Source organism: Cicer arietinum, chromosome 5 (assembly GCF_000331145.2).
Source record: "Cicer arietinum cultivar CDC Frontier isolate Library 1 chromosome 5, Cicar.CDCFrontier_v2.0, whole genome shotgun sequence".
NCBI lineage: Eukaryota > Viridiplantae > Streptophyta > Magnoliopsida > Fabales > Fabaceae > Cicer > Cicer arietinum.
Window position 1 is genome coordinate 68,905,525 of NC_021164.2, and position 21,573 is coordinate 68,927,097.

Below are 21,573 nucleotides of genomic sequence, written 5' to 3' on the forward strand. Positions count from 1 at the left end.
GTGGACCCTACCACCATGTGAAACTCAAATCCACACACCTGATTTCTGCTAAGGAATGTCTATTATACTTATAATAATCAAGTAGCCTTCTCTCCCTTTATTATAATTTTTTTCTGGTATTTATAATGTGTCATTTACATATTAATCATCTTCAATCTATAGACTATAAAAATGCATACACATTTCTGCAGCATGTGTACAGTAATGCTGTAATGTATCTGTTAATATGTAGTAATATATCGTACATGCATAAAAAGACTGAACAATATATATTATCAAAAAATTATAGTTTGATCATGTGAATTAATGTGATGAATTTTATGAAATGCAACATGCATTTGGATTTTCATCACTGAAGAGTTGAGGTGGTGGTGGCATTCTCTCAATCATATAGAGTGGTTTGTAATAGTACATCATCCTCTTCATGCTTTCCTCATCAACTCCAATATTCTCTTCCTCACCCTTCTCTTCTTTACTCTCATTCTTATTATCTTCACCACCCTCTTCTTTCTTTTCTTCTGGTTTAGCCTCTTCTGCTTCTGGTTGTGGAACTATTTTGGCTTGCTTTTTGGTGCGTCTATAAACATAATCCACTAACTTGTTTGCATCCATGGTTCCTGTCACAGTAACCTTCCCTGTGCTTAGTTCTGTCACTACTGTTTGGACTCCTACATTAACAAATATACACATTTTTCTCATCACATGACTAGCATTCATGTATGAAGAAGTATGCATGGTTAGCATGTTCATGAAAAGAGTATTAAAATTTGTTTGGTGAATGTGGTAATTAGCTTTTAAATTATGCAACCTTTTTAACTTTATTTATAATAAAGAGAAATACAGTGGTCTTATATATCATTACTTTTTTGAAGTGCAATCTGATGCAGGACATGTACCATGAAGACCTAAACACGTCATTGCCAACCAACTAATTTGAATAAAAGCATGCCATGTCAAGTGGGCATACACAAAGCCAGCACTGGTTATTCACCCTTTTCTATCATTCTCTTGTTAAGTGGTTTGTTGAGTTGGTTTGTCACAATCACAAAACTACAATGGCACCACATACTTTAAACATTAAGAAAACATATTTTTTACTTCAAATTTTAGCACATTTGGTGAATATTAATTCTAAGTAGATTCTATTGAGCTGAGATAGGCAGCGAAGGTTGGTTTAGCCGGAGTTGGAATCCCGCTATTGATGTGAGGTTCACGTCGGTGACTAAAATGAAAGTACCTTGTAAGGGCTCTTTGTGTCTTAGAGTTTTCCCTGACCCTATTGAGCCCTAGAGATCCAACTCACACAAACCTTTTTTGTCATAAACATAAAAAAACAATTGAGCTGAAATGAGGAGATAAGTGGTACCTCTCATTTTGAGTATCTTCACCTTGAGCTGCTCAGCACAGGCCTCACAGTGCATGTTCACATTAAGTTCCACAGTTTCTGGTTCACTAACCTGGAACAGCAACCAATTATTAATTATTTATTTAACTATCTTGATTAGATATGATTTTTCTTTTTCTTTTCTTTGGCAATCAGAAAAGAATTCTAGTGATACTGATACCTGAGAAGTAACAACTTCTGGTATAGGTTCTCCTTCTGCTTCAGGCAATGGAGATATAACTTTGGCCATTCTCTTTGTTTTCTTTGTTATAATATTGCAGATTGCTTGAGGCTCTACTATCCCTTTTATGATCACTTCATTTTTAGCCATATCAATCACCACTCCCTCAACTCCTGTCACAAGATAAATAAAAATGAAAGTGAGTGATCATGTAAGCATCATTCATGACATGTGGATTAACATTGTCAATTACAGATAGTGAAAATTGCAGATTGTTCAAATTTTGCTACCCTACAATGTTGTTGTGTTAAATAACGTATCGCAGAAAAATAATATTTTTTTTCAAATTTCACTTTGCTATAGTGATATAATGCTGCTCTTTGATAACATTGATGTGGATTAGTCAAAAGCAAAGAGATGAGTTATACAAATTAGAACCTCTAGTTTTCATAATATACTTCTCAATTTTCTTGGCACATCCCACACAATGCAAGTCTACAAACAAAACACATGGAGATGGTGGTTTAGGCTCTTCCTTCTCCTCTGCTGAAGTTTCCTCTGGCTTCGACTCTGCTTTAGGTTGTTCCTACCCAATTCAAAAAAGAAAAAAGAAAAAGAGAAGAATAAACATTATTCTATACTACCTTAGAAATTTGTTAGATGAAGACAGTATAGAATGCCAAAAATGAAGGTTCACCTGTTTTACTTCCTCACCCATTTGCTATATGAATAGAGAAAGAGAAAGAGAAATAATATTCTGAACTATTTGAAGGTAGTTATGTCATGAGGAAAGTGTAGGAGTATAAATAAGGTGTCTGGTGTGTGAATTAGCATATAAAGCTAAATTGTTATTCCACATGTAGTGTCTCTTTAATTTAATATTTCTTTTGGAATTATTTTCAAACTTTAAGGTTGATGGTAGAAAGGAGGGGAAAAATTGGAGCATGGCTATTAGATTTATAGACAAAAGAGGGAGATTTTTCATGACAAGGTGGTGAGGTGTCATTGTGTCATATATACTAGTTTAGTATGGCATGTGTGTAAAGTATAGACAAAAGAGCATGGCATGTGTGTAAAGTGTAGTAGTTTATTAGGACAACCTGGAGGACTTTGTAGTTTTGTGGATCACCTTACTACCTAGGTATGGATCTTTGATCTTGTCAAAAAATATTGAATCTTTGATATGTCCATTTTATTTCTCCATATATGTAACTACGTAATTATTTTAACTAAGCAATTGGAAAAGCACCATCTAACTAGATTTCTGCCAAGGAATGTCTATTAGTAGTTTAGCATTAATTAAGATTCTCTCTATCAGTCTTGATTGGAAAATCATTCTCAATTCCATGTGAATAATTAGTGCTTACAATTTTAGTGTAAAAACTGACACTTAAATTACAACAAAAACCTCATTCTGCTTTTATCTACTCTTAACTATTAATTCTCCATTGCATATAATACAATGACTTCAACCATATCTAAGCCAAACTAGGCCCTTTAATTTTTGGATTGTTCTCAAAAGTTTTGAATATCCATGCATTTGCTTTTATGGGAACAGTGCTAACAGAAGAGTGTTCCCACTAACTAGGCATATATATATGGTAACACGTGGAGATGACTCATCATTCTGTACCAACAATCCCATGCTCTAGTTAATTTGGTGAGACCTCCCAACACTAAATTTCAAAACTAATTCTATTGATGGATAAAAGTTGATTCATTGATGATATTTTTATATTCTTTTTGCTGATTATTTTTTTTATCAGTTTCTAATTATTTGTACGTAAAAAGTGGTCGCTTTTAATAAGGATTAAGATATCCTAAGAGCATCTTTAGTAATATAAGTTCGTCCGTCAGCGTATAATTATGTAAAATTCAGTTTTTAGTACGATTTTTTTTGAAGGAACGATACTTTTATAATTTAATAATAATAAAATTATAATCGTTATCTTTTTTTATTAATATGAATTTATGTTAAGTTCACCGTTAGAGATACTCTAATATATGTGTAGTCCCTTATTTTGTTAGCTTAGTTGGATAAGAAAATTTTGGACGGTTGGTTAATTTGATTAGGAACACTCTCATGTGGTCATTGGGATTATGTACTATACCATTTCTTGTTACATGTGTCTTTTCAATTGCATGATGAGATTATATCTATTTATAGGATATTCTAAAAGAAACTCTCATTATCCACTTATGTATTACATCATTTATATTTTTATGTGACATCTTTCATATATTTCTAGAATTCATATCAAATCTTCTATTTTTTAATTTAACTTTTGCATCTCACAAATCATTATATACATATGTTGAGAACTTGCAAAAAAAACTCTTCATGAAAATAATTTTATTATTTTCTCACTCTAGTCAACTTTCATTGCTCTTCTCTTTCTAACTTTGCATGTCTAAATTAGTTAATAACAAAATATATCATATCTAATGTTATTTTCTAGAATCGTTCCTTCTTAAACTTTGGTGGAGAGCACACTTTAGATACAAAACTTTGTCGCTTACACAATATTAAATCATTCATGGTAATTCTCACCCCAAATATCAATAGAAAATGTGAGATTGTATAACATGTTCGGTAACTTCATCAATTGGGTCCAAACTATGTTTAGGTTATTTTCTTTCTCTATTTAATTTTGTCCATCTTTGATTTTTTATTTTATATATGTCTTTCTGTTCTAATTTAATATGGACAATTCAGTTTTTTTTTTTTATACAAATTCTTTGTTTTTCTTTAACTAATATTTTTTTTAGCCTCTTGAACACTTTGAATTCTTATACCACAACAATTTTTCTTAATTGAATTTTTATTTTCAATTCATTTATTCTTTAAATTTTAGTTAAACTATATGTAATAGGTAATTGAATATAGACAAGTACTATGGTTCACTTTAGTATAACAAATTTGTTTTGTTAGCCGTTTGGCCATAAGCATTGCAGTTTTTGTCTGGTGCGCTTTGAATAAGATGACTCTGGTGAAGGAAACTTATATTAAACAAAAAAAAATTAACTTTTTCTCTAAAGGATAATTATTCTCTATTTTTCATTATACCTTAACTTTGCCTACATATTTATGAATAAAAAATATAACTATTATTACAACCTTAATTTTATATTAAGTTACTATGGGTAATTCGTTACATATAAAAACATCACAATATTTTTATTATCTCAAATGAGCACAAAATATATATTTAAAACATAATCATGAGAATTTAATTTCATATTAAGTTACTCTTAGTAATTCATTACATACAAAAATATCACAATATTTTAATTATATTTTAAATAATTATAACGTAACAACCATAATAAACGACCACAAAATATATAAAAACATAAATTATACTTTAAAAACCAGTATTATAAACAGACAATCTTAGTAGGTTTAAACAAAAATTAACGATAAAACATTCAAATAGTTTTAATGTTTATTTAGATATTAACAATAATCGATGTACAATTTTTGTATTATTTTTTTATTAGTACTCTGTTGACGCGTATATTTATGCATAATGCACAAATAATAATTAGTTAGTTTAATAAATAGGTTTTGTGTCTTTTTCTTTTAATAGTTATCCGTGCATGTTTACTATGAGCATTGTTTCAAAAAAATTTAAAATGCGTAGAAAGAAATGTTACAATTAATAATTTTTTAATAACTTTTATACTTTTTTTTACTCAGATAATTTATATACTTTAATAAAAATAAAGTCTATGATTATCAATTATATATTTTAAAACTTAAATCATGATTAATAATTTATGTCCATGAAATGTTAGGTAAATTGTAAGATTTTGATATTATAAACCCACTTTAAATCCAACACAAAGCGGGGTTGTAATATAGTGATTAATTCCACTTTGATTATTAATAATTTTTTCATCCTTAAAAAAATTGTTAATTTTTATGACTAAACTTTTGTAAGACATGATTTTTATCATATTATTTTAAAAGTAAAAATAATTATTTAATTACAAACTCTACAATTTCTTCTATCCCATTTATTCTTTTTATGACCTTAACTATTTACAAAATGGATAATATTCTAGTTATGATTATTGGAACTCTTAGCTTACAATCATTTGCTCATGAGTGTCATGTGGTCGTTACTTTATGGTGTCACAAATTAAGCTTGGGAAGCAACCGGATTCCATGTGTCCACTCTATTATTTCAGTTAGAAAGCTAAGCAAAATTATTAATAAAGATAAAAAAAATAGGATCTGGCTGAAGGGCACTTTCAATTCTCAAGAACCATCACTGAATTGTAGCCATCAGTTTTCTGTCCATATATGTAAACTATGCAATATTCATGAAATTTCCTTTTTCCTTTTGTAGTTTGCATTTTGTAAAATGTAGCTATCAGTGTTTGATCAGTAAAGCAAATTAATCAATAATATTGAACTTCCCTTTTAGTCATTAGTGTAAATTCAACTACTTGCAGAATAAGTAATCTACCTATCACTGTCACAGTTTTTCTTCCACTCACTTTTTCTTTTTTGAAGGATTTCCTTCCACTCACTAACAACTGAATTAAATCTGATACAGTTTTGAACTACTTTTTGGTACTTTCCACCAATCAATATTGAGGTGTCTCATTAAAACAACAACCTTTGTCTTTGCCTTCAAACCCTCCTATCTCTAATTGGAGGTAAGACTCGGTCTCCTCCATCCTTGATTTTTGCAGTTAGTATTATATTATGAATTTAACAACTATATCATGTAAATAAACTTTGATGCAATCATCTAATTATATTTCACCATCTTATAAAAATGTAAATAGTTTTTACAACTAATACTATATAATATAGCAAGAGATTAACAAGTGTGGATTTTGGATGCAACAATGGAATTTATACAAGGCACAGAAGTGTCACAGCAATAATAAAACAAGTTTTACTAAACACTGTGCTCATTTAAATACATCTCAGCAACAGCAGTGTGCAGAGCTGCTCCAATTGAAAGAGCTTCCTCATCAAGAAAGAAAAATGGGGAGTGTGGGGAGTGAACTGATCCTACTTTCTCATTTCTGATTCCAATGGAATACAATACTCCGGGAATCACTTGTTGATAATACGCAAAGTCTTCGCCTGCCATCGCCTTCTTGGCTGTATGGACATTGTTTGAACCAAGCAGAAGTTGGCCAACTTTTTTCACATGAAGATGTAAATCTTTGTCATTCACAACAGCAGGATATGGTGTGAAGTCTTCTTCCTTGAAATCAACATATGCATTACATCTGTGTACACTTGCCTGTCCTTCGATAACCTGCAAGTATTATCTAACGGCATAAGCCAAACAACATATACAAAACAAAGTACAAAAATAACTTTAGTTAATAGTATCTTACGATACATGCAAGTCGTACCGCTTTTCGATATAAAACTGAACCCAATTGATACGTATCTCTACTGTGTATCTCACTGGTCGACCTTGACCATTCTTATTTTGGGGTCATATCTAGTATTCAGAGTTTGCCTCGATTTGGCACCGCTCTCGCGACCTGCGCGAAACAGTGCTTTACCCCTAGATGTTCAGTGAAATGTGCCTCAAATGCATTTCGGGGAGAACCAGCTAGCTCTGGGTTCGAGTGGCATTTCACTGCAAACCACAACTCATTATGATGAATCGCGATTCATTCTAATGAACCACTACCTATTAGCTAGCCCCTTTGTTTTTGTCAATTTGGTATAGCCAGCAACTTTTCTTGTCATTTGACTTGAATGTTGACTTATTTTGAGGTTCTTAGATGAAATATCAGCTTATAATTTTTGCTATCAAATATCATTACTTAAAAATATCACATTTTTATTAGAAATGCATTTTACTCAAATCACTATTCGGAATATAGGTCTTCTGATTCAATCTCAATTTGACAACATTCAAGAACAAGAACAGTTAGATAACATATTCATCCTTTTATTACCAACATAATAAGCAAGAAAAGATAAATGGGGTATGCAATTTGTGAATCAGTAATTCAAGAAAAGTTAGACATGCAGTCTACTCAATTGAATCTTCAAGCTGAAAAAATAATAGCAGACAGAAAATATTGGAACGTGGTCCCTCAGTACAAAAGCTAACAGTTTCACCTTAAATTCAAATTAAGGGAAGAAAAGATTTTATGGGGAAAATAAAACTAGATAGATTGCCATAAATGAGTTTATAACAAGCAGAGTTATAACAACCTACAGTTCAACACATCCACTTTGGTGAGTTTAGATTCATCATCAAATTCATTAATGTTTTCTCCATTGACAACAAAGAAATGCACTCATGCTATGCATTTACTGAACCTTAGAAATGACGCAAGCAGAAGATAAACTAGAGAACTTTAAAAAAAAACTAATAAAAGAGTTTCATTTGTATAAATGATATCTTCACTGGTCATCATTATATACCTCTTTTAACCGCTGTCTGAAATGGTGCATGCTTTCAGTTGTCTGGCTCCTTAAAGTACCTCCAAAGATTACATATGATGGGATCACGTTTAACGCAGTCCCTCCTTTGACATAAGTAATTGATAGCACCTGTGGCCAATACATGATCATCAGCTGTCATCTTGACCTCAAAATCGAAGTTATACAAAATTTTGTTGGCATAGGTAAAGAAAAAGTGGAATGCTTTTAGAAATGAAATAGCATAACTGCATAAGCATATAGACCTAAGGGAGTAAATAACTTTTTTCTTTAAAAAAAATAAGATCGCTGATTATGAGATAAAAAATCAGATGTATTAATCAGGATTTCAGTTTTATTTTTTTCCTTTTGGGATAGCATTTATAAGGAATCAGTTTCCTGATTTGAAGTTCTATTTTTATTGCACATAGTTAAATTATTTCTACTATTTATACTCCTTATGTAATCAGTTTCACCGTCAAGTGAATAAACAATCACTTTTCTACATGGTATTAAAGTCTACTCGATCGGGCCATCCACCATTTATATACACGCGCACCAAACCCAATAGTGCTGGACGTGAGGGGGTAAAACCTAAGTCCCACATAGATAAGAGATGGGGCTCTATAATAGTTTATAAAGAGTGATACCTCTCACCTTACAAGCTGGTTTTGTAAGGATGAATTAGACCCAATATAAAACTCTGGATTCCGTAAACTTTGACACATCATATTCCACTAACCGGGCATATGTAGCAGGGAAATCACTCCTTTACCAGAAGGAAAAAAGGGAGCATAAATCGGTACAAGGCTCAACTAGTAGCAAAGCGATTCACCCAATTATATGGTCTCAAGCGCGTGGTTTGATAAATCACACTATGTTTGTCAAACACTCCTTTGAAGGCAAGGTAACTTCGTTCATTGTGTATGTTAATGACATCGTTATCACAAGTGATGATCATGAGCAAATCAAACATTTGAAAGAACTCTTGACTAGGGAGTTTGAAGTCAAAGACTTGGGACAACTTAAGTATTTTTTAGGGATGGAAGTAACTTGTACAAAAGGAGGGAATATACGTTTCTCAAAGAAAATACACCCTAGACTTACTCTAAGAAACCGGAATGCTTGGGTGTAAGGCTGTCAATACTCCTATGAAATCAATAAGCAGAACCAACTTTGAAGAAGATCCTCTAGCTGACAAAGATAGGTACCAAAGTCTAGTAGGGAAATTAATCTACCTAACTCATATTTGGCCTGATATTGGATTTTCTTTGAGCATGGCAAGTCGCTACATGACAAGTCCTACTGAAATTCACATGAAAGTTGTGAACATAATCATAAAGTACCTTAAGGGTTCACCGCGTACAAGTCTTCATTTTAGGAAAAACTCAAATAGGGGTATTGAAGTATACACTGACTTATATTAGGTTAGATGTACATCAGACAGAAAGTCAACTACTGGCTATTGCTTTTTTGTGTGGGGAAACATGGTCACTTGGAGAAGTAAGAAACAATATGTGTTAGCTAGAAGCAGTGCAGAAGCTGAATTCAAATACATGGAACAAGGCATTTGTGAAGGGATATGTCTGAAGAAGATATTGGATGAAATCAGAGTTCCAACCAATTACATCGTGAGGTTGTATTGTTAAACTCAGAACATCTTATTGATAAAATGTTTCATTTCCATTGGAGAATTCTCCTTTAAATAATGTTGATACAAAATGATAAGTAGCTTTAAGTCTTACTATAATAGCTAAACCATAGCTGGACTAATTAATTATGAGAATAATTACAAATATCATCAGATTTGCACAATCAATGATTATGAAAAATTGTCAATTCCATTGACATTCCCCTTCAAATTGATGCTAGTGAATCTATAACCATCAATTTGCTGATTATAAAATCATGTCGTTGACGTGTCAATGATTTGGTGAGGACATCAACCAACTGAACCGATGATGAGACATGAGGCAAAGTAATAACTTTGCAGTCATAGACTACCTTAATTGAATCGCAATCGACTTCTATGTACTTCGTTCTTTCATGGTATACTGGATTTGTAGCAATTTGTATGACACTTGTATTATTAGCATGCAATGGAGTTGGTTTTGTTTGTGAAAAACCAAGTTCCGAAAGAATGCCGCACAACCAAATAATCTTTGATCATGCTGCAAACATGGATCCATATTCTGCTTCAGTACAAGATTTAGATACAAAATCTTGAGTCATGCACTTCAAAGAGATATGGGCATCACCTAAAAACATGCACCAACCGATGGTAGATTTTCTTGTGTTTGGGCAACCAGCCCAATCAAGATCACTGTATGCTTGAAGTTGTATTGTTGCACCATTAGGGAATAAGAGACCGCGACTAGAAGTACCCAATGGGTATTTGATGATTCGGTGTACAACTGAAAGATGCAAATGTTTACGATTTTGCATGAATTTACTGATTGTGTGGACAGCAAAAGAGATATTGGGTCTTGTAATGGTAAGATATATAAGACTGATAACCAACTTCCGATATAACGTGAGATTTGTAAAGAGTTCACCTTCATCTTGTCTAAATTTGACATTAACTTCCATGGGAATTTCAACAACAGCAACGTTGGTAAGACTGGCTAGATGAATTCGATCTTGAATTTATTTGTGTTGAGTAACAGATATGCCTTTTGGTTGGAAGTGTACTTCTAAGCCCAAGAAGTAAGTGAGCTGTCCCAGATCTTTCATGTGGAAAGTGGAACGCAACAATTGTTGGATTGTATTGATTGCCTCTTGGTCTAAACCGATGATGACAATGTCATCCACATAAATAAGGAGTATAACAATTCCTTTTGATGTTAGTTGGGTAAATAGAGATGGATCATAATTGGTTTGGATGAAGGAAAAGTCAAGAAGTGTTGGTCTAAATTTCTTAAACCACACTCTTGGTGTCTGTTTTAACCCATATAAAGAACGTTTTAGTTTGCAAACATTATTAGATAAAGTGGAAGTCACACCGTAGGAAGTTTGTGTAAACTTCCTCCTAGAGGTCACCATGAAAAAAGGCATTCTTAACATCTAGCTGGTGTATTTGCCAAGATTTAGATGCATCAATGGCTAGAATAGGGCGCATTGTAGTCATTTTGGACACAAGTGCAAATGTATCACCATAATTAAGGCCAAATTCTTGCTTATTTCCAATAACCACTAACCGAGCCTTGTAGCGAACTATGGATCCATGTGAACGAAGCTTTATAATGAGTATAAATTTACTCCCAAGATGTTTAACATATGTGGGACAAGGAACAACATCCCATGTTTGATTCTCTTCTAGTGCTAGAAGTTCAACTTTTATAGCATCTTGCCAACATTTATGCTTCATAGCTTGTTCATATAATGAAGGGATAGAAACAAAAGCTAAAGTTGTTGTCAAAGATAAAAGTGAAGATGGATCATACTTTTACAGAGGATTACGAGCGCGAGTATTGCGACGTAAAGCTACTGGTTCTTGTTGAAGTACCGGATCAGCAGCCAAGGAATGATCGGAAGGAGGCCGTGGAGGTTTTGGACGTCTTTGGTACACCAAAAGTCGTTTAGGTGTTGGTTCTCCCACAGAATTGTCAGAAAACAAAGGCAAAACAAATGTGGATGTAGGAATAAGTATATTGGTTAGTGGAAAAAAAATATGTATCCTCTTGAAAAATAACATTTCTACAAACCCGAATCCTATTGAGATTAGGATCATAGCATATAAAACCTTTTTGGTGGCTTGAGTGACCAAGAAAAGCACATTTAACAGATTGAGCTATGAGCTTGGTACGTTCTTGGGGCTAAAGATGAACATAGCAGACACAACTAAAGGTACAAAGATTGCTATAAGATGGTTGCTATCCATATAGCCTTAAAAACGGGGAATCGTTATTTAAGGCTTGAGAGGACATCCGATCAATAAGATGGACACGATGGAGAGAGCTTTACACCAGAACCGAGAGGGTACAAGGGAGCCCAACATGACAGTACGGACAACATCAAGGAAATGACAGCTTTTTCTTTCTGCTACCCCATTTTGTTGGAGTGTAAAAGGACACGACCTTTGTGATATAATATCATTTGTCTGCAAAAACTCCAGAAGTAAAAAAGATGTATACTCCCTCTCATTGTCAGAACACAAAATTTTAATTGTGATATAATATCATTTGTCTGCAAAAACTTTAGAAATAAAGAAGATGTATATTCCCTCTCATTGTCAAAACACAATTTTAATTGTAAGACAACTATAGTCATCAATAAAAGTGATAAAATACTTATAACGAGCATGAGATATAACATGTGTTATTCCCCATAAATCACTATGGATCATGTCAAAAGGTTGATTCGCATTTGTTTGATGAATTGGAAATGGTAGAATTTTACTTTTACCAAATTTACAAGAAATGCAATCAAATTGAATAACCCTAAGAGATGGAGAATTTATATTGCCAATAACTGTTCATCAAGTCGTGAAGTACATTTGAGTTTGGGTGGCCAAGACGCTTATGCCATGTTTGGAAATCAAAAATTGCAGAATTACAAGAAATAAAAGACATAAAAGAACATGGGGGCATCAGTGAATAAAGATGAAAAAGATGTCCAACTTTAGGCCCCGTCGCGATCATCTTCCCTGATCGTTGATCCTGCACAAGACAACCAGATTTTGAGAATTCAACTTTACAATCATTGTCAACTAATTGGCCAACTGAAAGAAGATTAGTAGTGAGACCAAGGGAAACATAAACACTGGTGAGAGATGAAGAAATATCACCAATTTCTGTAATAGGCAAATTGTTTCCATCAGCAGTTTGTATTTGGAGATTACCAGAGTAACTTGTAATATTGGTAAGGGCAGTAACATTGTTGGTCATATGATTACATGCCCTGGAGTCAACATACCAATGGGAATCAGGGGAAGAAACGTTACCTGAAAGACCCAAAGCAGAAAAGACTGACATGATCGTTTGTTGAACCATTTCAGGGGTTTAAGGTTGGAACTGTGGAATGCAAATTCTAGTTCACAGAAACATGAGCTATAGAATGGCCAACAAAGGCAGTGAAGGTTGTTGCAATTTCTTCGGTGGTCTGGTTGGACATTCTTTAATGATATGACCATCCTTTTTGCAGTGATTGCAGAACTTTTTAGGACAATTGGAAGCAAAATGTCCATGTCCTTTGCAGCATAAACATTGGACAATACTCAAGTCTCGCCCACGAGGTCGGCCTTGTACCACATATGCCACAGGGAGAGAAACAACTTTTTGTTGTTAAATGGCTGTCTGAGTTAGAAGACATTGTTCCTCAAGAAGCAACTCATTGATACAAGTATCCAAAGATGTGGCAGTAGTTCGGTTCATGAGATTGGACCTTAGTCCCTCAAAATCATGTCTCAATTTTATCAAAAATTGATCATGTTTAGTAGTCTCATGAACTTTTTGCACATTAATTTTCATTCACTTGACAGATCTTTATAGACAATGTTAGTGTATGCAGCCCAAAGATTCATAAAATGAGAATAAAACTTAGAAATAGAAAGACTTTCCTATTGAAAAATTGTGATTTCATGTTCAAGTTGGAACCACCGAGTAGTGTTGTCTTGGCTGTATACTTTCTTCAAGTAATCTCACATCTTTGTTGCTGTAGTGAAAGGTCGGAGATTGAAAACGATATTAGGATCAAAAGAACTAACGATCCATGCCATGACTTGTGACTTCCCATTTGGCATAGGCATCCTTCTGCGTTTTCTAAGAGGCAGAATTAGTTCCATCGACTTGACCCCAAAGCTTTTTTCCTTCGACAAAAATCTGGAGTTGAACACCCATGTAGAGTAGTTTTTCCATTAAGACGAACAAAAAGGATATCATGTTTGTCGGTGAACATGATGCCGAGGGAAACAAATGCAGAGAACTTAGGAAACGTCAGCGGTAATGAAACTATGATCGTCGGCGACGAGGAACTAAGATTTCAAGAAAAAAACAAAGCAAAAACAACAAGGAAACAATGATTTACGTCGGAAATGAACTATGATTTCAAGAAGAAAAAACACAAAAAAATCGAGGAACTCAAGATTTGCTCCAGAAAAAACAGAGAAATCTGATTTGGACCGCAACCTAGTTTGATACCATGTTAAACTCATAATTTTTTTATTAGTAAAAATGTATCCTTTCCATTAGAGAATTCTCTTTTAAATAATGTTGATGTTGGACTAATTAATTATGATAATAATTACAAATATCATCAAATTTGCACAATTAATAATTATGAAAATTGTCAATTCCATTGACATGTATTGTGACAACAAAGCTGCCATCAACATCGCAAAGAACCCAATTCACCATGATAGAACAAAACATGTCGAAATTGACTGACATTTTATAAAGAAGAAGATTGATAATGGTAAGTATTGATCATGTACCATCGTTCAATCAAACAGCAGACATCCTAACTAAAACTCTCCCAATAAATACATATAAAAATATCAGATTCAATCTCGGCATGGTAGATATCTACCACCCAGATTGAGGGGGAGTGTTGATTTTCATTTCCTTTTAGGATAGCGTTTATTGGGAATCAGTTTCCTCATTTCCGGCTCTATTTTGATTGTACATAATTAAATTACTTGTATTATTTATACCTAGACTTCTAGCTATATATAACAATCAGTTTTAAAGAGAGAAGCTAGAGAAAAAAACAGATGATGCGTGATGACAGATCCAAAACAATGGACTTCATCAAAGTTATCGGAAGTTTATTCTTGTGAAAGTCAAGATTTTGAGAGTAGCACATACTTGACTGTGAAGAGGATCAATTTCCCTTGAGACAAGCTGTTGCAGTGCCAATATTGCAAATGATGTAGCCAGCAATGGATCTACAGTCTCGTGTGGCCAAGCGGCATGACCACCTACTCCTGCAATTGTCACCTCAAAAATGCACCCAGCAGCTGTAAAAGGCCCTGAAATCGATGCTATTGCTCCAGTAGGTGTCATAGCATCAATATGAACAGCAAAAATTGCTTGTACATCTTGAAGAGCTCCTTCTTGTATCATTTGTGAGGCACCTCTAGCTCCCTCCTCAGCAGGTTGGAAAATAAGTCTCACAGTTCCCTTTAATACCAAAGAGTAGGGAGAGAATCTTCAAACAACAGATTTGACTTTTGAGTAATTATGCAAGTGTCAGAATCAGAACATCAAACACACCAATAGAAGAAAACATCTACTTACATCTTTCTGAACTTGTGCTTCGAGTTCAGACACTAGGCAAAAGACAATTCAACAACTAATTTCTATATTATCTATAATATTTATAGGATTTAATGATTTGTTTTATCCTAAAGGAACAAAGAGGTGGACATTTAGCAAGTTGGATCTAGTCACTGTTGGTTATACATTTTGGATTTTATGCAATTCTACTTTCTCTAAACTTTTTATTATGGATGCAGTTCAAGCATTACTAACTTTCGATGAACTTATGACCCGGTAATTAGAATGTCATGGTAGTCCAAAGTTATGAAGTAAAGAGTTCAAAGTCTAGAGAATCTATTAACTTCTACTAGATTCAGTATGATTGTTCAAGGTTAAAGTAGTAATCTAGCAAGGCTGAGATACAAGTATCTATATTCAAGCCTTGTTGGCCACGGTTAGCCGTAAACCCGAAATCCAGTACGGAACACTGACCTTATGGAAGAATTATACACGGAAGACAGGATTCTACGACGAAATAGAAGGCAACTTGTCTAAACTATTTCACAATCCAATTTGTCAAACATTTAACAAAAAACATTATGGTGTCAATATGCTGTAAAAGATGAAACAAGTAGAGAATACCAAACCTCTAAAAATTAAGATCCTAACGTGGAAGTCATATGGTAAAACTAAATTATAAGAATGCAGAGGTTAATCTAATAATTGAAAATGAAAACATAAAAGAAAATCAGAAACAGAGAATTTAGAAAGAACCTTAAGCTTATCTTTGCGCAGATTGAGCAACTTTGCAGCCCCAAGTAGCATAGTAGCATGAGCATCATGTCCACAAGCATGCATTCTGCCATCAATTTTGCTCTTGTATTCCCACTCAACAAGCTCCTAAGCAAACATCACCAACATTAAATCAAAAACTATGAAGCGTGAATACTGACACGTCCACATCAATAATAATTTTAAAAAAATGAATTAATTGAATGTAATCAATGTGTCGGACACCAATGCAGGCGCCTTCGATCGGTGTACATAGATAAAAAAAATATATTCATTTAAATGAAAAACAATATTCTCCTAAAGGAGGTAAATTGAGGTAACCTGCAAAGGGAGTGCATCAATATCAGCACGAATAGCAATGATGGGAGGAGAGCCAGAACCAAGTTGAGCAACGATACCAGTTTTGGCAACTGGGTATGTATAAGGTATTCCAAGTTTGTGAAGCTCTCTGCGGATAAGGGCACTTGTGTTGTGTTCTTGGAAAGCTAATTCTGGGTGTTGATGAATTTCCCTTCTCACTGAAACCAACCAATCCTTTTCGTTCTGAGCTGAACTTAGAATCTCTTGAGCATACCTATGATGATCTTTATCACGCTCACATCTCACGATGGTAGAAAGGGAAGTGCAACAAACAAACAGAACAACCACATGAATGGCTGCCATCAAATCTTGTCTCTTCTCTCACAATACTCACCTCTATCTGTCCCAAATTCTGTTGTCTCTTCCAATTCAAGCGACTTGTTGACCCTCCTTCATCATGGATTCTTATTTCTGTTTTTTTTTAATACTCGAGAGTATATATTAATATATTACACATAATAAATGGAACAACAAATGATACAGGACGTTCTATCAAAAAATAAATCAAATATAATTTTACAAAATTATCAATATTAACTATTGATATATTTTACACTATCATAACTACAAAGTGAAATATAATATTTTTGTAGACAATTTTTTTTATTAAAATAGTATTTATTGTAAGATTGAGGAAATGGAAAAGTATATAAAAAAGTGAATTCTTACATTTTTTCTTCTACGGAATAAAAAAAACTTTGGTAAAAAAAACGAATAAAAATTTAGATGGTGGGAGACAAATCTCCAAAGATTTACAATAAAATTGAATCATAAGATACTAAAATTGAAATATCAGAATCTAAACACAAATTACAAGTAGTGTGAGAGAATGTTCACCACACGTGCAAAAGGAAACTTGTTGAGCTCAAATATATGAGATTTTGAGGTTTGCCAAGCAAGGACTGATGTTAGGTTATTTTGAATGACCAAAAAATAGTGGCGTGATTCTAAGGAGCTGTTAATTTGGTTGGTGCAGTGTTCTTTTTCCTTTTGTTGAGTTGTATTTTCGTTTGTTTGTTATGATAGTATTAAAGCCTATATAGTAGGTTAGATGTAATAAAGGGAAAAAAACAAAGAATGAAATATCGGTTTTAATTTGTTAGGAGGATACCTCTCATTGAAGAAAGATACCTAGTTTATTTTTTCGTTCTCTATGGTTGGTCCTATCACTGAGTGTTCCACCAGTGACATGATAGGTCCTTCTAAAAAGACATCAAAACTGAACAAGTTATCAAAACCAAAGTTCCTCACAGTTAAAGAATCATCGTTTTGAGCTTTAATGGACATGAAGTCATGAAGATTCAGTTACAGAAGGGTCAGCCAGTTTCAATTGATAGACTGATCCATTCATGGGAGCAAACCTCCACACTATCGAATTGCAATTTTTATCAGTTCCTTGTGATAATATGAAATGGAGAAACAACAAATTCAAAAGGTGAAAAAACTGGAAGGATACTTTAAATGAAGAAACTGTTTAAGCTTCATGTACAACAACAGAGTCTACAGACTAGCCAACTGAATAATGGGTGATACATATTATACACCAACTATATATGCCCACACACATATATTGAGTTATCGACGAATCTAAGAAAGTTAACCCTACATGCCTCCTCTCAACTGGCCCAAAAAACAGAAATGGAGGCAAATTACAAACAAAGGAATGATCTGCTAGCAGTTCAAATTTTAATATATCCCCATATGTTAGTAAAGACTGCTAATGAAACCAGAACAGAGGCAGAAACTACAAAAACAGAAGACCACAAGGTGCATTTGGGCGATGCCTTTGATCTGAAAGGCGCTTTAGCTAGCAATAAAAAGTCTCTTAACCCCAAGATAGAACCTGCACTTGTGACTCGTCGAGAAATCTTTATATTGTAAATTGACTTGAGTGACACTTTCTGCTGTTTAGATGCATGAGTACAAGTAGCACTTTCATCGGCAGCACGACTTTCTGCAGCTTCTTTTTTCTGGAAAATAGAAACAAACCTCAGAAACAACACATGCAGAGACAACCTCTTAGTCGTGCAAGCAAAATAAAGAAACTTCTTACCACTGGAATAATTGGTTTCGAATTATGTTGTTCTTGTGTACAACTCCCATCTTTCACCGTCACATTTGAGCAATCTTCAATCTTTTTCAAACGAAGTCTCCTTTGAGCAGTACCTTGCATCGAAAATGTCTTCCATTGTTCATCTTGTGCTGGTCGGGCCCTTCTTACAATTCCATTTTCACCACTAATAACTGTATTATAGTTTCTTGGTTGCTCATAACCATTGATGACATTGTACACTTCGCCAATATTACCATTGACGACATTGTACACTTCGCCAATATTACCATCCGACGGATAAGCCATCTGGAAATTGTTCTGTAATAATACAACCTTGCTCTTTCTATCATCATCACCACTGCAGTCAAAGGTGCTGCGAGATTCTGGTGCTGTCACACAAGGAATCCTTCTGTCAATTGCCTCTTCAGGATAAGTAGTTGGCATACACTACAACGTAAAATAATATTAACGTTATAAAAGAGACACAACAAAACCAAGTTAAATTGTTAGAGCTGTCACCCAAGATTAAGAAACTACTGCATGTTATTATCACAACAAAACCTGCCATATTGATTATTGACCAAACTATAAATAGTGTTAGAGCTGTTACTTACAGTCATATTGGCTACTTCCACATCTGAGTCGCTTCCTGAACCATTCTCCTTAACATTAAACAAGGAAAAGATCTGCTGGTGACAACCGGACTCCACATACGGAAGTTGATCCCAATTAAGATCTGAATTTAAAAAGTCTGAAATATTTATCTCATTTGTACCATATTGGAGCCCACAACCACCATCTGATTCATTGTTTGCTTCGTAATGAAATTCTTGGGGCATATGCACCAGAGCTGGGGAGAATAATCTGTCATCTAATAGACCTTCTTTTGGGTTATAATATATGTCAAAGTTCATCTGATCCTCCTGCAGGAAATGTCGAGTATAGATACGCTAAATCAATAAATCCAATGCATTTAAAATCAAATCAGGGGATAATATGTCTCAGTTAATCAATCTAACCTGTGCAGCTAGTTCTGCAAGTTTATTTTGGATATCATGAGCATCATATCCATCACTATGGCAATCAACCGAGGCTATAACATTGGATATTGTTTCCTCAGAGATCTCAGGGATAACATTCTGGTGCTTGTCATCTTCTGTGACCTGTGATGTGGATACTGCAATAGGAGCTGCATCAGACTGTATTTCTTCTGGAGAGTAATTGGCAGCCATGGGAGCTGAAGTAGTCTGCTCCACTTCACCACAGTTTGAAACTTCAAGACTCTCGTCATTTTTCTTAAATAATCGACAGAGGACATATGCATTCTACAAGTCAAAGAAACCAATTGACAATTTAGTAATTGTTATCATCTTCATATAATTAATAATTCCTAAGGTAACTGTAAATTGCAGTTGTGCTATGGCAATTTATAATTATAAATTTGTACAGAGTAAAGCATAAGGGTTATAAGGAGGAAGATAGAGGCAATGGAAGTACAAGAGTTCAGTCTATGAAATTGAACAAGAAAAATGAAACACTGGTTCACCAGGAACTTCTATAATACAAACAAATTATAACTTATAACAGGAGTTATTTCAATGATATATTATTATATTATATCAATTATCTCAATCTCAGCAAAAAAAGAGCTTCAGACAGACATAACATTGAGGGGTTATATTAAACTTCAAAATCAAGAAAGATTTGCTTCAACGAGTAGTTTTTTTATAGGCCAATGTTAGTGGTTAGTTTATTATAGGAGAAATCATTAGTTAGCAGCTGAGATTGAACTTTGGACTTGTTTCTTAATACTCATTCGACTTCCTAACCCATGCCACTGGAAGCTAAACTCCAACCTCGTGATAATACATGATAATACAATATGACATATTAAACATGGGAGAAGAGAAGAGAATAGACCTGTCCTGGGTTGGTACCATCAAGCTCCTTAAGGGTGGGTCGATACTCATGCATAACCCAATTGGTTCTCTTCCCTTTAGGTGCACGACCACTGTAGAAAACTAAAGTCTTCTTCATTCCAATCAAGATGGTTCCGGATTTGATTTTACGATCCTTTCCTGTTGCTTTCCAATACCCATGAGTTGTTGCTCTGTTCAATCTATGTCCATTTGGATACTTTCGATCCTGTGGACAGAAAAAGAACCACTCTGGATCCTTGTTCCTTATCACTGACAAATCTACAACACACCAAGAGATAAAAATCAGCAAAATCAAAACAACAATTCAAGACTCCTATTTGTTACTAAAAAAACCATTTATTGTATTAAAAAAAAAAATTAACCCACACTCAAATCCTCATGGTCAAACCAAGTGGTTGGACTCAAATGATAAAAGAGCTTCAGTTAAGTATAAATCGATCAGGAGAACCCAAACAATCATCATCGGTCAAATTTTACTTCCAATCAAACTTCAGATTACCAGAGCTCTTTCCTTTGAGAACCAGAGGATTATTCAATTCCTTAAAGAAGGAAAACAATCTAAGCATGCGATCTATATCTATATTAAACTAAGAATTTATTGACAAAATTTTCAACTTTACGAAATCAAGAGGAGATTATGACAGTAAAAGGTTCAAGTGAAGAAAGAGCTAAAAAGGAAAAGAGAAATACCAGGCATGTCCCATGGTTCCCATTTGCAGACATCAATCTCTCGGATAACCCAAACCTCATCACCATTTCCGTTGATCTTTTGTCTTAGGTAGTAATCGATAAGTTCCTCGTCTGTAGGTCGGAATCGGAACCCTAATGGAAGCGAATTCAGAGACAAAACCGCCATCCCATCATCTCCAAGCGATGGACCACAGTCAATAGAACCCATAATATAATATAAAATCAAATTTAGTAATATTAAAAAAAATTAGAGAAGAAGAAGAAGAAGCTTTGAAAGGGTCCTGGATGAATTAATATAAAGAAATTAAAGGAAGCAGAGATTGGGAATCAATGGAATAATTCAGAGGATTTAAGGATGTGATGGCACATAACATACTAGCTTTTTATCTCATTTAATATTTTTTGATTTATCAGATATAAGTAAAGGTATCACGCATGAACAGAGAAAGTTGTTTCAGTGAGAGTGTTGTGTGTTGTAATTGTGTAGTGTTACGTAATGTAGGAGAGAAGCCGTGTTCGTATATACCGCGTGCGATGTTTTACCCTCGCTTTCCAATTTAAC

General features: G+C 34.0%; 3 protein-coding genes across 4 annotated transcripts; all 3 read right to left on the minus strand.

Moving 5' to 3' along the window:
• Positions 1 to 197: 197 nt before the first annotated feature.
• On the minus strand, positions 198 to 2,497 carry LOC101491779 (heavy metal-associated isoprenylated plant protein 9). The gene is made up of 5 exons (XM_004502719.4): positions 2,263 to 2,497; positions 2,004 to 2,151; positions 1,566 to 1,738; positions 1,367 to 1,457; positions 198 to 668 (listed from the first exon to the last, which is right to left on the minus strand). The coding sequence occupies exons 1-5, from the start codon at positions 2,281 to 2,283 to the stop codon at positions 319 to 321; spliced, it is 783 nt and encodes a 260-aa protein (XP_004502776.1). The 5' UTR covers positions 2,284 to 2,497; the 3' UTR covers positions 198 to 318.
• Positions 2,498 to 6,305: 3,808 nt separating this feature from the next.
• Positions 6,306 to 17,341, minus strand: LOC101492101 (IAA-amino acid hydrolase ILR1-like 5). Of its 2 annotated transcripts, XM_004502721.4 has the most exons (6): positions 17,166 to 17,341; positions 16,290 to 16,739; positions 15,951 to 16,076; positions 14,784 to 15,098; positions 7,984 to 8,112; positions 6,306 to 6,850 (listed from the first exon to the last, which is right to left on the minus strand). In XM_004502721.4, exons 2-6 carry the CDS (start codon positions 16,629 to 16,631, stop codon positions 6,482 to 6,484), a joined length of 1,281 nt encoding a protein of 426 aa, XP_004502778.1. In that variant the 5' UTR covers positions 16,632 to 16,739; positions 17,166 to 17,341; the 3' UTR covers positions 6,306 to 6,481. The 2 variants fall into 2 exon arrangements, with proteins under 2 accessions (XP_004502778.1, XP_004502777.1); XM_004502720.4 differs by lacking the exon at positions 17,166 to 17,341 and having other exon boundaries at positions 16,290 to 16,847.
• A 423-nt stretch (positions 17,342 to 17,764) lies between these two features.
• NAC41 (NAC domain-containing protein) lies at positions 17,765 to 21,509 on the minus strand. Its single transcript, XM_004502722.4, has 6 exons — positions 21,012 to 21,509; positions 20,302 to 20,579; positions 19,401 to 19,706; positions 18,996 to 19,304; positions 18,382 to 18,828; positions 17,765 to 18,298 (listed from the first exon to the last, which is right to left on the minus strand). Exons 1-6 carry the CDS (start codon positions 21,217 to 21,219, stop codon positions 18,008 to 18,010), a joined length of 1,839 nt encoding a protein of 612 aa, XP_004502779.1. The 5' UTR covers positions 21,220 to 21,509; the 3' UTR covers positions 17,765 to 18,007.
• Positions 21,510 to 21,573: the final 64 nt, after the last annotated feature.

Excerpts from the sequence above, each read along its gene's own strand:
- LOC101491779 (XM_004502719.4), bottom strand. The coding sequence starts at position 2,283 with ATGGGTGAGGAAGTAAAACAG. Across the intron at positions 2,152-2,262 it reads TGGGTGAGGAAGTAAAACAG|GAACAACCTAAAGCAGAGTC; the intron begins GTGAACCTTCAT and ends TGAATTGGGTAG. Across the intron at positions 1,458-1,565 it reads CAGAAGTTGTTACTTCTCAG|GTTAGTGAACCAGAAACTGT; the intron begins GTATCAGTATCA and ends TTGCTGTTCCAG.
- LOC101492101 (XM_004502721.4), bottom strand. The coding sequence starts at position 16,631 with ATGGCAGCCATTCATGTGGTTGTTCTGTTTGTTTGTTGCACTTCCCTT. Across the intron at positions 15,099-15,950 it reads TGCGCAAAGATAAGCTTAAG|GGAACTGTGAGACTTATTTT; the intron begins GTTCTTTCTAAA and ends TTGGTATTAAAG. Across the intron at positions 8,113-14,783 it reads TTGATCCTCTTCACAGTCAA|GTGCTATCAATTACTTATGT; the intron begins GTATGTGCTACT and ends TATTGGCCACAG.
- NAC41 (XM_004502722.4), bottom strand. The coding sequence starts at position 21,219 with ATGGGTTCTATTGACTGTGGTCCATCGCTTGGAGATGATGGGATGGCG. Across the intron at positions 18,829-18,995 it reads TGGAAGTAGCCAATATGACT|TGTATGCCAACTACTTATCC; the intron begins GTAAGTAACAGC and ends TTTACGTTGTAG. Across the intron at positions 18,299-18,381 it reads CGAAACCAATTATTCCAGTG|AAAAAAGAAGCTGCAGAAAG; the intron begins GTAAGAAGTTTC and ends TCTATTTTCCAG.